Raw genomic sequence first — 14,601 nt, 5'->3', positions numbered from 1 at the left:
AATCAGAGAACAAGTGTTATTATCCTCACTCTACAAATGAGGAAATTGTGACTCGAGAAGGGCAAGTGGCAGAGCCAGGAAATGAACCCAAGTCTTTAGACCGTAAATCTTCATCACACCATTGTGTCTACGGTGTTCAGAGACCAGAACAAAAGAATAATAAAGTCCTGGTTATTAAAAAAAACAAAGCAACATTCCAAGCTAACCTTTGGATTTATAATGGCATCAGAATATGGTATAATAGTACTTCTTCAAAATTAAAGCTAAAAATGTAGTACCATAGACATTCACAAAATGTGGAAGAGCCATTCAGAAAGAGTTGATTAGACCTAATTAACCCACTTCCAATAAGTCTGATGTCAGAAATAGACATTTACAGGAGTGGAACATTTTAGTAAATTGATGTTGAGTTTGAGATACATGCACCTTTTATAATACAAGTAGTAAATATAATTGAACTGATCTACATTCATGAGGCATAAACACAGAAGTATGCCCTGTGAGTTGAAGGTTTCTCTGACATATATCACCTTAAAGAGAAACCCACTCTCCATTAGGGTCATGGTTGGCTCTAGCATTTCTGTGTAGTGTAGGGCAGTCCAAGGCCCATCTGTTTACCAGGAGCTTTCCATGAAAGGTTATTATTATCAATGGAAAGAAGACTTTTTTGCTTTCCTTGTCTCACAATTGTGTTTGCTCAAAGGGCCTTCATCTATGGATAACTATCGGGAGCATTTTGAGTAATACTTTGCAACCCAGCATAACAATACGAGTGGAATAGAAGACATTTTACAGAAAGCTTATAGGAATACATATGCACATTATAACGTGGTTCTACTGGCAAAATCGTATCTCATTTACCACTATCCTTGGATTGAATTTGCAATTTTTTGCCAAATTCAGGCAGTGTTGCTTTTCAGCAGTAAGAAAGCAGATTGCAAAGTTGTCAGTGGAGCTAAATTCTCGTTAGTCATACTCCAAAGTGAGACACAACTCAGCCTAGATTGCATTCATTCATAGATTTGTCCAATGATCATATCAGTTTATAAATTGGTTGGTGACATTCAGACTTGCTTAATTTTGATTTTAGATTTGAGCCCCCTACTGCACCTGATGTGGCGGTTTTCCAAGAAACCATAGGAGATTGCTTTGCCATCGCAATGGTTGGATTTGCAGTGGCCTTTTCAGTTGCCAGCGTCTATTCCCTCAAACACGATTACCCACTTGATGGCAATCAGGTAAGTATACAAACTACACTGGGTCTCAATGGGCAACTTTAAATAATATTTTGCACACATAATATCAATGGTGCCACTTCTGAAAAAGGTTCCTTCTTGTTTTCCTGTCAGGAGTTAATAGCCTTGGGATTGGGTAACATAGTCTGTGGAGCATTCAGAGGATTTGCTGGGAGTACTGCCCTCTCCAGATCAGCAGTTCAGGAGAGCACAGGAGGCAAAACACAGGTATGTCAAGATATTTGCTGCAAGCACCGTCCTAGCATTAGTAACTAGGAAATTCAAGCCAGGGGAAAAGTTGAGTTGGTGATAATAATTTTTTATCCTCACAGATTGCTGGGCTTATTAGTGCCATCATCGTGCTGATTGTCATTCTAGCCATTGGATTTCTCCTGGAGCCTCTACAAAGGGTAACACTGTCTTTGGACAGCATCTCTCCTTTTGGTGGTAAATCAAGGACCCTGGTTCTTAAATTCTGAAAGCACAAACTAAACTAGGGGAAAGGAGGTAATGACAAACTCTCAAGTACTTTTCTTAGCCAATACTCTGTGTGAGCCAAAAATATTTCTTTTCCCCTGGCAACGTGTTCTGAATGTTAGGAACACAGATGCCCAACCTGCCTTACCTCCTCTACACTTTGCATGTGCATAGCCCCAAACAGAATTAATGTTGAAATAGGAGGGCACCTGGCACCACACCTTCAATATGCATGGACTGAGTCGAGGTTTTCTTAAAGGTTAAGGTAATCAGGCCCTCTCTGTAATTCAGAGAATGGCGCTACCAGCCACACAACTCGTTCTTAGGAACACACTCTGAAGCTCCTAGAACTTTGGTTTAACTCCAAGACCAACACTGTTGGATTATGGGATGGGAGTGAATAGCCAGCACAGACCTCCCAGCCCTACTCTCATGCTCCTCTGCCTGTAAGCTTGAGGGTTTAGTTTAATGCTTTGTAAACTGTTGCAGCACTCAGATGTAAAACATACCATCAGACCCTGGAAAGCAAAGGCTCTCTAGGAGACATGATGACAGTAAATACATTGTTCCTGTGGTTTTAATATAATTTTGAGGTGGTACATGGAGCCCTGCTGACCTCCTTCTAATCCTGGCTCTGCCACTTATCATCTATGTGATTTTGGGCAAATTACTAAACCTTGCTGAACCTCAAGCGCATTTGTAAAATAGAAAGAGAAATAATACCCACTATAGCGAGTGACTATAAAAATAAAAAGAGCATGAATGTGAACTACTTAGCTGAGGGTTTGGCATATGATAAATACTTGATAAATGATAGTCATTATTATTAACATTATTATTATTCTACATTGCATTACACTTCTGGCTACAAAGGACATAGAGATATGATACAGCCCACCAATGTCTATTGGCTGTCACCTAGGCCTTTTTTCCTTGTTGGTTGGTAGCCGAACGGTGACTTTGGTCCCAGGTTTCTAGACTCCCAATGTGGTCATCTCAAAAAGCTCACTGGCCAAATCCATCTTCAAGCAGGGCAGAGAACAATTTGCTAAAAATATGCATTCTCCATAGGCTATCCTTCTGATTTCAAAATAAGTGGCATAAAAGGAATGAAAAAGTCACCACTAAAGAAACAGAACGTATCTCAATAAAAATAAACACACACACACACTCATCCCTACAGAGAGAACTCCACCCTCTCATACTTCTCCCTGGGTATAAACTTGGGTTCTACCTAGCCCACATCAATTTGGAGACACTAAAGAAATAATTACCAAATCTTGTCCAAGATTTAATCAAAGCCCTTTTTTAAAAGGGTCCTGTGATATGTTCTTTTTAGATCATTGTGGTCAGGAATGTCTTTGTTTCATTCACCTGAATAACTATTTTGCTTCTTTTTATCATATGAAGGCAAAATAACCCATAGTAAAAGCTCATAATAGGTATTTGTTGAGTTTCTCACTGCGTGTCAGCAGAGCTCTAAGCATTTTATCTTCATTTAATCCTTTATATCAAATGCAGTATGGATACCAGGTTCCTGCGGGAATTATCCCCCTTTCCTTTCTATGATTTCTTAATGCCCTGTAATCATTACTTTAAAAGTACTCTGTTATATATGTATGTCATTGTAAATTATTTCAAATTGTTTTTCCGTAGAGTACTGACTAGTTGGGAAATAATGCCCAATAAAAAAAAAGAAGTCTCTTCGCACAGGTGTCTCTTGACATATTTTATACTTAGAGAATTTAAAGTCCTGCAAAGTGGAGAGGCCTGTTGTACAGTTCTCTGACTTCTTCACCTAGCTACCAAAAGGTGACATCTTACATAGCTGTAGTACAGTATCAGTACTATACATTAGTATAGTATGTTAAGTAGATTACAGACTTTATTCAATTTTCAGCATTTTTTAACTGGCATTCACTTGTGTACCAAATTTTTTAAAAGTCACTTAAGACCATATTTCTTCTAAGTTGTGACCTCTATTCTCACAGTTAGTAAAATTAATTGCTTAGATATTATATTATAAGGATTACCTGTGAAAATTAGAAATAGGCAGATCAGTTCTACCGTCCTCAAGATATAAAAATAAAAACTGCATATGGCTTTTCTTTGTACATTGTGTTTTCATGGTATAGCAGTATACAAATTCCATACTCTATTCAGAATAAAACAACGTAAATTGGCAGGGGGAATGGGAGCGTGAGGGGCATGTTCCTACAATTATGTTAAAATCCAAAGAACAAAGAGAATGTACTTAGCTATTTAGCATTTTTCACCCTAACTGTCACAATACCTGCAAGACAAAAGATCACATTCTGGCAGTGGAAGAATTGGAAGCCTGAAGTGTGGCTGTAGGGATTAGTACTGGCCTGGGAAATATTCATTCGTTGGCTCAGCCACTCATTCACTGACTAATTTTAAAGCCCCTCCTATATGCATTTAACATAGTAGGTTCTGGGGATACAGCAGGAACTAGATAGATATGTTTCATGCTGTCTCAGAAAGCCCGCCTCAAGTCATCTCATTCCAGGACCTCAAGCTCCCCAAGCTATTATTATTATTATTTTTTAACAAAGAGCAACCCCCTTCTCCTTGACTCCAATAAACAAACACACATTAGATTGTCTCTGCTTGGGAAGAATTTATTCCGAGTGTTTATCTGTCATATGTCTGAAAGTCTGCCTTTCTCTGTCCCAAGGTGCAGGCTACTAAATGCCATCAGATCATCTATCTCATAATCACAAGAGCAGTCTAGGCCTTGTCACTGTGGTGGGGACAAAGTCATTCATAGGAACAGGTCAGAGTCCCAGTTCTGGTGTGTCCTGCGTGGCATCGCACACCGGAAAAGGGTGTATGCTTTGATTTGCTTTGAGGCCCTTTAAAGCACACACTTATCTACAGCCTTCACCTTTGCTTCCATATGATTCATTTCATTAACTTAAAGTACATCTGATGTTTATGTTTTTCACAGTCCGTCCTGGCAGCTTTAGCACTGGGAAACTTAAAGGGAATGCTGATGCAGTTTGCTGAAATACGCAGATTGTGGCGAAAGGATAAATATGATTGTGTAAGTAGAGGCAATAGTATTTGAAAGAGAGATAAATCACAATAGCATTTTAATGTTAATGTGAAATGCATGTTTATATTGTAAACTAAGTGAAATTTTGTTTCTATATATCTGTTCAAAATAACATTAGTTTGTTTTATTTGTTATTTTTAAATTGCATACTCTAATGATTGTTTTCTGGGACTTTAAAAAAATGGGCTACTTTTAATTTAAAAGAAGGGGCTCCATGAAACACTAGTCTGGAACTTCCTTAGGCCTATTCTAAAAGTTCTTGCAGTAATCCGAAATACTACAGAAACTCTTGGAATTTTAGGGTATGCATGGCTTCTGTTTTTCATTACATAATGTGTTTGTTTCCACGAATCTGTGAAGAACTTAATTTCCGAACATTCCTTTTGGAAATACTCTCATTTGGAAAGGCTCCCCCTTGCTCTCACATGCTTTGCTATTTTAACAGGGTCAAAGTCTGTGGTATAAAAATGCTTGTTAACATACCTTAGGTATTTAAAGATCATAACTAGTAAACTACAGTTGATTTACTTTTGTGGGGCATTTTAACACCCTTTTGGCAGGCTAAAATTCTTATAAAGATAGCAACCATCAATTAAATCCACAGACCAAGAGTAAAACATTAGTATAAGCTCTACCAGTTAATTTGTTGATTTTTTTTTTTTTTTAAGAGATAGGATCTCCCTCTGTCACCCAGGTTGGAGTGCAATGGTGCCATCCTAGCTCACTATAACCTCAAACTCCTGGGCTCAGGCGATCCCCCTGCCCCAGCCTCCTGAGTGCTATGACTACAGCCGCACACCACCATCCTCAGTTAATTTTTAAAAATTTGTTGTAGAAACAGATTCTCACTATGTTGCCCAACTCCTGGCCTCAAGTGATCCTCCCACCTCAGCCTCCCAAAGTGCTGGCATTACAGATGTGAGCCTTCATGCCTAGTCTAATTTGCTGATTTTAAAGAACAGAAGCTGGTTATATTAGGTTGGTGCAAAAATAATTGCAGTTTTTGCAATTATAATTATCACTGTGACAGACAATTCCATTTCCTAAATGGGTTGGAAATGGGATTAGAAATGAATACGCTTTCTTTGAATCCTCTTATGTTTGCTTGTGTTTTTGTGGCCCAGAACCTGAGCCAGCAGAAATGACCTCTTGAGACAAGTGTCTTCTGTGCACTTTGCTCCCTTGCCCAAGATGACAACTTCCAACTTCCACCACATCTGGCAAAGTTTTTAATTTTTGTTTTTTTTTAGAGACAAGGTCTCACTGTCTCTACAAAAAAAGAAAAAAAGTTTTTTTAAAGACCCCGTCTCCACATTGTACTTTAATCAAAGTAAATTGTAGTGTATATGTTGCTTTCTTTTCACAGTTAATTTGGGTCGTGACCTGCATCTTCACCATTGTCCTGGGACTTGGGCTAGGCCTGGCAGCTAGTGTGGCATTTCAACTGCTAACCATCGTGTTCAGGACCCAATTGTGAGTGCTCAAAGTGCTCTGCATCCAAGCATGCTTGGACCTGCCCAAATCAGAAGAGAAAAAAAAAATGTCACTGGCTAAGAGAACAGTAGTTGGTTGATAGGTGTGCATTTCTATCAGGATGGGGTAGTTTATCCTCCCTCTAGTTGCTTATCTCAAGGCCTGAAGGGCAATAGCATGGCCCAGCTTTAGAGTATCAGCCCAGGGAGGAGACCTGCTGTTGGTCTGCTCCTGGCTTTGACTCCAGTTCAAATAAATCATATAAATCTCTGAGTCTGTTCTCCCAGCTATAAACCAAAAATAATTCTATTCCAGGCAGGTTTAATGTCTTTGCCTTGTACTTGTTAAACATGGAAATGTGTTACTGAGACTGAGATTCTTTCCATCTAGTGGATGGATTTCTTTTATAGGTTGTTAGATTGCACTCATACCTTTAAAATATGGAGCTGGATTAGAGAACTTCTCAAAGGCCCCTCTTACCTTAAAATTCTACAAAAGCCATTTGGAATTCTTGATTTTTAATAATAATTCAGTCCAAGCATCTTTTTTGTTATTATTTATTTATTTATTATTTTTTGAGACAGAGTTTCACTCGTCGCCTAGGCTGGAGTGCAATGGTGCAATCTCGGTTCACTGCAACCTCTGCCTCCTGGGTTCAAGCAATTCACCTGCCTCAGCCTCCCAAGTAGCTGGGACTATAGGTGCCTGCCACTGCGCCTGGCTAATTTTTGTATTTTTACTAGAGATGGGGTTTCACCATGTTGGCCAGACTGGTTCATGAACTCCTGACCTAGGGTGATCTGCCCACCTCAGCCTGGCAAAGTGCTGGGATTACAGTCATGAGCCATGGCACCCAGCCTTGATTTTTAAAAATCTTTGCCATGTAACATCACTACCATGTGGTTGCTGAGCCTATTTTGAATTACATGGTGTGACAGAGAAAGAGGCTTCCTTGGGAACTAAGGAGTTCTAGAACAGAAGTTGTTATCACAAAGTCAATCCCTGACTGATGGAATACATCAATATTGAAATACTCCTGCACTCTTTCATTTATTTATATTTCATTCCATTATTTACTGGGAACCCATCAAACATAGAGACAAACTGCATGGTCATAAGCAAGTCATTTTACTTTTCCATGTCCTCATCCATACAACTGGGTAATCATATCTGCCTTACCTCATGGAATAACTGTGATATTCAGAAACAAAATGGCAAAAGCATATGGAGTGCTTTATAAACTGTAACATGACAAATGGGAGGCACCTTTTAGGTGCTGTGAGAGGACACAAAGATAAGTAAAACAAGGTGTTTACCTTCCAGAGTCTCTGATAGCATGATGATTCCCCAACCTTCTACATTTTGAAAAGTGAGCCTGCTTTGGTATGCTGAGGAAAAAAAATCAGTGTTAGCCTTATAGGCTTAACAAACATACATGGATGATTTACTTGGTGTTTTTCTCCCGACAGTCCAAAATGCAGCACGCTGGCTAATATTGGAAGAAGCAACATCTATAAGAATAAAAAAGATTATTATGATGTAAGGGAGATTCATTTTTTTCTTTGACTTGCTAAATGATATTAAGTATGGATCTAATGGGCACCATCTAACAATGCTTTTCTGCCTTATAGATGTATGAGCTGAAAGGAGTGAAAATTTTCAGATGTCCATCTCCTATCTACTTTGCAAACATTGGTTTCTTTAGGCAGAAACTTATCGATGCTGTAAGGTTTGGGGTTATTTAATGTTTTTCCTTGTAATCTTACTGAATATCTGGGAATGTCATTATTCTGTAAGGTCATTGTTGAGGCTGGGTTATGTCACATATGTTGAGGTGGGGTTGTGTCAGTGTTTTTTGTCCGATGTCCCAGAGCAGATGAAACTACCTTATGGGAGTTTGTTAACAGGTTGGGAAATAAGCCTTTTCAGCTGACATCTAATATAGAAGAATCCTTTTCTCAAATTCTGCTGCAGAGTAAAAAAAATTTGCCACATTTTGGGCTGCTGGCTTTTAGTAGGTGTCATCCTACAGATTTTCTTTGGGTATCAACTTCAGAAACAATGAAGGAGCATTTAATATTTGACCGCATCATCAAGAGATTCAGTATAGCAGTTGTAAATGAATAGTTAATACTGAATAACAATAAATACTGAGTGTCCCTGGCAAACTGAAGAGATGATGACAAGGAAGCAATCTTGACAGTTAACAAAAAAAACTCAGTCCTCCCTCTTGAAATATGCCTTTGGTCTCTCTGTACCTTGCATAGAGCCTCTGCCTTAAACCTTAACTATTATTATTAGTTTGATACGCATCAGATATTTTTCTACCCACTTTTTTGTTGTTGTTTGCAAAATGAGATTATATTGTATATTTGGTTTTCTGTACTGCCCTTTTCAATTACTCTAGTAAACTTCCATCTAACTATATTTTTTTGTCAAGGATTTGTTTTGTTTTGTTTTGTTTTGAGACAAGGTCTTGCTTTGTCACCCAGGCTGGCATGATCACAGGTCACTGCAACCTCAAACTCCGGGGTTCAAGCAATCCCCCTGCCTCAGCCCCCCAAGCAGATGAGACTCCAGGCATGTGCCACTATACCCCACTAAGTTTTAAATTTTTTGTAGAGACAAGTGCTTGCTTTGTTGTCCAGGCTACCCTTGAACTCATGGCCTCATGCAATCCTCCCACCTCGGCCTCCCAAAGTCTTAGGATTAGAGGCGTGAGCCACCACGCCTGGCCAAGGATTTTTTATTACATAATTTGATCCTCCTCTCTTATTTATCTGGAACTAAATATTACAGCAATAAGAATTCATTAGTGTCAAAAAAAAGATTACCCTCAAATGTAATACTAAAATTATAAAATAAAATTATATAATAATAAATAACATACAATTATATAAATTTTAATGATAAAAATTACATACAAGCAGAATACTTATGTAGGTGCCACTCATACTCAATAAATAAAAAATAAATAAAATAAAACCCCCTAAGAGTTGTGTAGGTTCCAAACACAAACAGATTCAAACAGAGTTTATGTCCATTCATGGATAATTTATGGATGAATCCTGGACTGTGTTATACAAAAACTTTTGACTGTTGGTAACTGCATACAGGTGGAGTAGACCATGGGTCTGACACAATGTTGTTGCTGATGTTGTTTAAACCACGTTTAAATTTTGTCACAAATATTTTTATTATCTGTCTCAATCCCTCAAATCACTCCAGTTAAAGTTGTTAGAATTATGCTATATACATAACAGAATATTGAGTACTCTTGTAACATAGCAATGGGTTTCTCAGGTTGGCTTCAGTCCACTTCGAATTCTACGCAAGCGCAACAAAGCTTTGAGGAAAATCCGAAAACTGCAGAAGCAAGGCCTGCTGCAAGTAACACCAGTAAGTTCCTTGACCACATTTCTATGCATTATAGCTAAAAGCTTAGTAAAGGATGATTCAAGGGGTTAGTTCCATTCTTTTAAGTGAAATGCAAGATAAACGAGGGATTTCATGTGTCAATGAGTGTTATATTTTAAAATGACATCCTTTCGAGGGTCTCCCTAAAATTTTTATTCTCCTGGGAAAAGCACCAAACACAAGTGTCTACAATCTTCTTGTTGTTTTGAGACAGTGTCTCGCTCTGTGGCCTAGGCTGGAGTGCAGTGGTGCGATCACAGCTCATTGCAGCCTTGACCTCCCAGACTCAAGCGACCCTGCCACCTCAGCCTGCAAGTAGCTGAAACTACAAGCACATGTGCCACCACGCCTGGCTAATTTTTTAATTTTTTGCAGAGATGGGGTCTCACCATGTTGCCCTTGCTGGTCTCAAACTCCTGGGCTCAAGTGATCCTCCCACCTCGGTTTCCTAAAGTGCTGGGATTACAGGCATTAGCCACCACACGTAGTCCAATTCCATTGTTTGGCTCAACTCTGAATCAGTGCTTCTGAAACTCACTGGCTATCTCTGACATACACAATATTTTTCTTGGTCACAGTTTTTACGCTTGTTATCCTCTCCTGCAGAAAGGATTTATATGTACTGTTGACACCATAAAAGATTCCGACGAAGAGCTGGACAACAATCAGATACAAGTACTGGACGAGCCAATCGATACCACAGACCTGCCCTTCCAGATTGACTGGAATGATCAGCTTCCTCTCAACATTGAGGTCCCCAAAATCAGCCTCCACAGCCTCATTCTCGACTTTTCAGCAGTGTCCTTTCTTGATGTTTCTTCAATGAGGGGCCTTAAATCGGTAATTTCTTTGTTCTTAATGGAAACAACCAATCAATGACTGAAGGTAAAAAAAAAAAAATTGTATTTGTGGGCTGGGCATAGTGGCTCATGCCTGTAATCTCAGCACTTTGGGAGGCTGAGGTGGGTGGATCACCTGAGGTCAGGAGTTTGAGATCAGCCTGGCCAACATGGTGAAGCCCCGTCTCTACTAGAAATACAGCTGGGCGTGGTGGCATGCACCTGTAATCCCAGCTACTTGGGAGGCTGAGGCAGGAGAATGGCTTGAACCTGGGAGGTGGAAATTGCAGTAAGCCAAAATTGCACCACTGCACTCCAGCAACAGAGGGAGACTCTGTCTCAAAAAATAATAATAATAATTGTATTTGTGGAAGGATGCTCCTTTAGGTAACATGCATTTAATTAGAAGCAAATTATAATCTTAGAGTATTCCATGGAGGGAAAGGTGGTGTTCAGTGGACTCTTGAGAAGGGCATTTTCCATGAGACTGGGTACTATATTGAAGGGAATCAAATCTACAATACTAATGTATGATGAATCTGCTGGTGGACAACTATGCTCACATTCCTTTCAAATTTCAATTCTGTGGTGTTTTCAAATCTTTGTGGGCATAGTATCTAAATTATTCTGAAATCAGAGAAGATCTGGAAAGGTCCTGGGAAAAAATGTAAGAGTGGATCCTTTTGTTTTATCCTCATTCACTATAAGCTGATTTTCTTTTTTTTTTTTTTTTTTTTTTTGAGACGGAGTCTCGCTGTGTCGCCCAGGCTGGAGTGCAGTGGCGCGATCTCGGCTCACTGCAAGCTCCGCCTCCCGGGTTCACGCCATTCTCCCGCCTCAGCCTCCGAGTAGCTGGGACTACAGGCGCCCGCCACCACGCCCGGCTAGTTTTTGTATTTTTAGTAGAGACGGGGTTTCACCGTGTTAGCCAGGATGGTCTCGATCTCCTGACCTCGTGATCCACCCGCCTCGGCCTCCCAAAGTGCTGGGATTACAGGCTTGAGCCACCGCGCCCGGCCAAGCTGATTTTCACATGGCTAAAACCCAAATAGATATATGAAAGAATAAATGTCACATGTGATTTCAAAACACGACTGACAATCAGATTGCAGCCTGTTTTCTTTCCACAGATTTATCACATTTCTAAAATAAATTAGTTTCTAACAGAAATGCAGAAACATATAAAAAGAAAATTTAAGAATTTCTACATCTTTCTCTTTTTCTTGGGTTTTCACAAAAATCTACCCAAGTGAGAGCTGACCTAAGATAAGACCTATTAAGCATGAACTGGATACATGTGAACTGGATACAAAATTAGAAAATGGAAGAATTTTTTTTTAATGTTAACATCATGTAACTCTTAAGTCTACTTGCGTTTTCTTTTCTTTTTTTGGTTTCAGTTTTTGCTTATTTTAGTTTTGATTACTTTAGCTTACTGTTTCTGCATTTTCACACACACACCCACCCACACACACACACACACACACATATTTATTTTTTGGTTCTAGCAGTATAACACAAAGGACAGGGGCTCTAATTCTTAGTTAAGTGCCTAGAAGAGGTTCTGAAAGTATTTACTAATGATGGCAATGATATTAATGATATTAATGATCATCTAACCTGATCAACAATATAAGCTACTTTTCTTACCTTCCATGATCTTACTCATATCACTACTGGTATTTGTTCTTAGCCTAGAGACCAGAAAAATGTATAAAGATTCATTGGTGCTAGATATATCCATTCATTGTGGACAAGAATAATTAGCAACTCATGGTCCGTAGGTTCTTTTTTTAAACTTTTATGCAGCAAGAAAGCTCTAGTTGAGATCATCCCAAAGAAGACACTATTTTAAAATTAAATCAGAGTTGTTCTTATGAGTTTGAGACAGAACATTTTCCCATAATACTCCCTTCAAGAATGATCATTTTTAACTTCTTACTGAGGAGAAGGGCTCCTTTATTTGGGTTTATTTCTGTCATAGAGCCTTGGTTTTAACTTTAGTATCTCTTGACACTATTATCTCTTTTCAAAATGTTAAAGCTTCTGAAAGCAATATATCACCTGTAAGGTATAATTCTGATTGTTTTCTTTATATTTCTGACAAGTGAAACTGTTCCCTAAGGAAGATATACTTTCTTTTTAACAGATTTTGCAAGAATTTATCAGGATCAAGGTAGATGTGTATATTGTTGGAGTCGATGGTAAGCGGCTTTACTTTTGCTTTATGTTCTGACAATCACTTCAGGCTCAATGCCAACTCTCAATCTAGACAGCCTCTCCAAAGAATGAGTATTTTATATAAACAAGATGAAAATCTAATTTGCAGCCAACCCAATAAAACTCCCTATGGAAACAGCATCTTTGCACTTTAGTTGTGTTGATATGTAATTAAATAAATTCTACAATTTGAATCCTGATTTCATAGGCAACAAAGGAGGAATATATTAACTATTTTTTACTCTAAATTTCCTGAAAAAGTAGCCTTGTTTTCTGTCTCTCTTCCTCCCTTCCCTTGCACTCTCCAGCCCATAATAATTTGGTTTAGCTTCACCTGCTGATGAGACCATCCTTGCCAAGGTTATCAGCAATGTCCAGATTGTCAGGATTAACTGCCTTCGTTTCAGGTCCCTCTGCGGCAGCGTACTTAAGCATCAGGCGCTCTCTCTAGCATTTGTCTTTGAAACTCTCTCCCTTCCTGACTCTGGCAAGACATTTCTGATTCACCTCCTACCTCTCAAACATCTCCTCAGGGTCAGACATTGGTTCAACTCCCACTCTTTCAGTCTTCCCCAAGCTTCAAACTTACATTCGATACCATGGTTCTAATTCCACAGACTCTTTCTAGTCAATTTCCTACATGTTTATGATTTCATGTATATCTACTTGTTAATGAATCCCCAAACTATACCTCCAGCCCAGACCTTTCTTCTGAGCTGCAGACCAATGGACTCGACTGTCCGGATATCCCCCAGGTACCTCAGATACATATTTTTAAAACTACGTATATGATTCCCCCTCCCAAAAATACTTCTTTCCTATCACAATCACTGCATCACTGCTTACCTAGTTTTCCAGATAGAAACCCTGAAACCATCACCAATTTCTCCTCTCCTTCCCTCTAGTCAGTGAGTCACCAGGTCCTATAAATATTTCCTCTTAAATCAGTCTCTTCCTATCCATTTCCAGAACTTTAATCTAGACCCTTCTCATTTCTCAACTAGGCCTTCTAGAAGGACTTTCTAACTAATATCCTTGTCCATCCCTATAATGCTCTCCCATCCTATTTTCTGAAGAAAGCTTCTTCAGGCAGTTTTCCGACAATAACTGAAAACATTCTTGCTTCCCCAGGCAGGGCACTGGGTCTTCAGACTGTTTGCATCCACAGAATACACACATATCAAATAATTTTGCAGTTCAGTTTGTGTCCCTACTAGACTATATCTCTTCCAGGGCAGGTATTGTTCTTGCTTACCTTCTTATTTCCTGTCTCTTCCCTAGATCCTAGGACATCATGGGCATTCAGTAAAGACTTACTGAATACCTACTATTTATCAGGCACTGTTCTGGGTGCTGGGAATACAGCAGTGAATCTGACAAGCCCCTGTCCTCATGAAGCTTACAGTCGCATTGGAAAGCCATATAATAAACAAATAAAAGCATATTTCAGGTAGTGATAAGTGCTAAGAAAAAAGCAGGGTTAAGAAACAGAGGCTGGGAGTGGTGGCTCATGCCTGTAATCCTAGCATTCTAGAAAGCTGAGGCAGGCAGATCACTTAAGCCCCATAGTTTGAGATTAGCCTGAGCAATATGGTGAATCCTCATCTCTTAAAAAAAAAAAAAAAATTAGCTGGGTGTGGTGGTATGTGCCTGTAGTCCCAGCTACTCAGGAGATTGAGGTAGAAGGATGGAAGGATCACTTGAGCCTGGGAGGTCGAGGCTGCGGTGAGCTGTGATCATGCCACTGCACACCAGCCTGAGTGACAGAGCAAGACTGTCTCAAATTAAAAAAAAAGAAAAGAGAGAGAGAGGAAAGAGAGAGAAGGAAGGAAGGAAGGAAGGAAGGAAGGAAGGAAGGAAG

General features: G+C 39.3%; 1 protein-coding gene across 1 annotated transcript in view; it reads left to right on the top strand.

Moving 5' to 3' along the window:
- SLC26A3 (solute carrier family 26 member 3) overlaps nt 1-14,601 on the top strand; it is a 38,396-nt gene that overhangs the window by 18,848 nt on the left and 4,947 nt on the right. Inside the window, exons 9-18 of the mRNA XM_025379748.1 lie at nt 1,091-1,238; nt 1,350-1,463; nt 1,568-1,645; nt 4,684-4,779; nt 6,158-6,264; nt 7,734-7,803; nt 7,896-7,988; nt 9,568-9,663; nt 10,288-10,521; nt 12,670-12,724. Coding sequence (XP_025235533.1) covers nt 1,091-1,238; nt 1,350-1,463; nt 1,568-1,645; nt 4,684-4,779; nt 6,158-6,264; nt 7,734-7,803; nt 7,896-7,988; nt 9,568-9,663; nt 10,288-10,521; nt 12,670-12,724 — 1,091 coding nt within the window. The remainder of the gene's footprint in view (nt 1-1,090; nt 1,239-1,349; nt 1,464-1,567; nt 1,646-4,683; nt 4,780-6,157; nt 6,265-7,733; nt 7,804-7,895; nt 7,989-9,567; nt 9,664-10,287; nt 10,522-12,669; nt 12,725-14,601) is intronic.

The sequence above is a fragment of the Theropithecus gelada genome, chromosome 3 (assembly GCF_003255815.1).
Source record: "Theropithecus gelada isolate Dixy chromosome 3, Tgel_1.0, whole genome shotgun sequence".
Classification (NCBI taxonomy): domain Eukaryota; kingdom Metazoa; phylum Chordata; class Mammalia; order Primates; family Cercopithecidae; genus Theropithecus; species Theropithecus gelada.
Note: the sequence above shows the minus strand (reverse complement) of the source record. Positions and strands in the feature narration are given on the sequence as shown.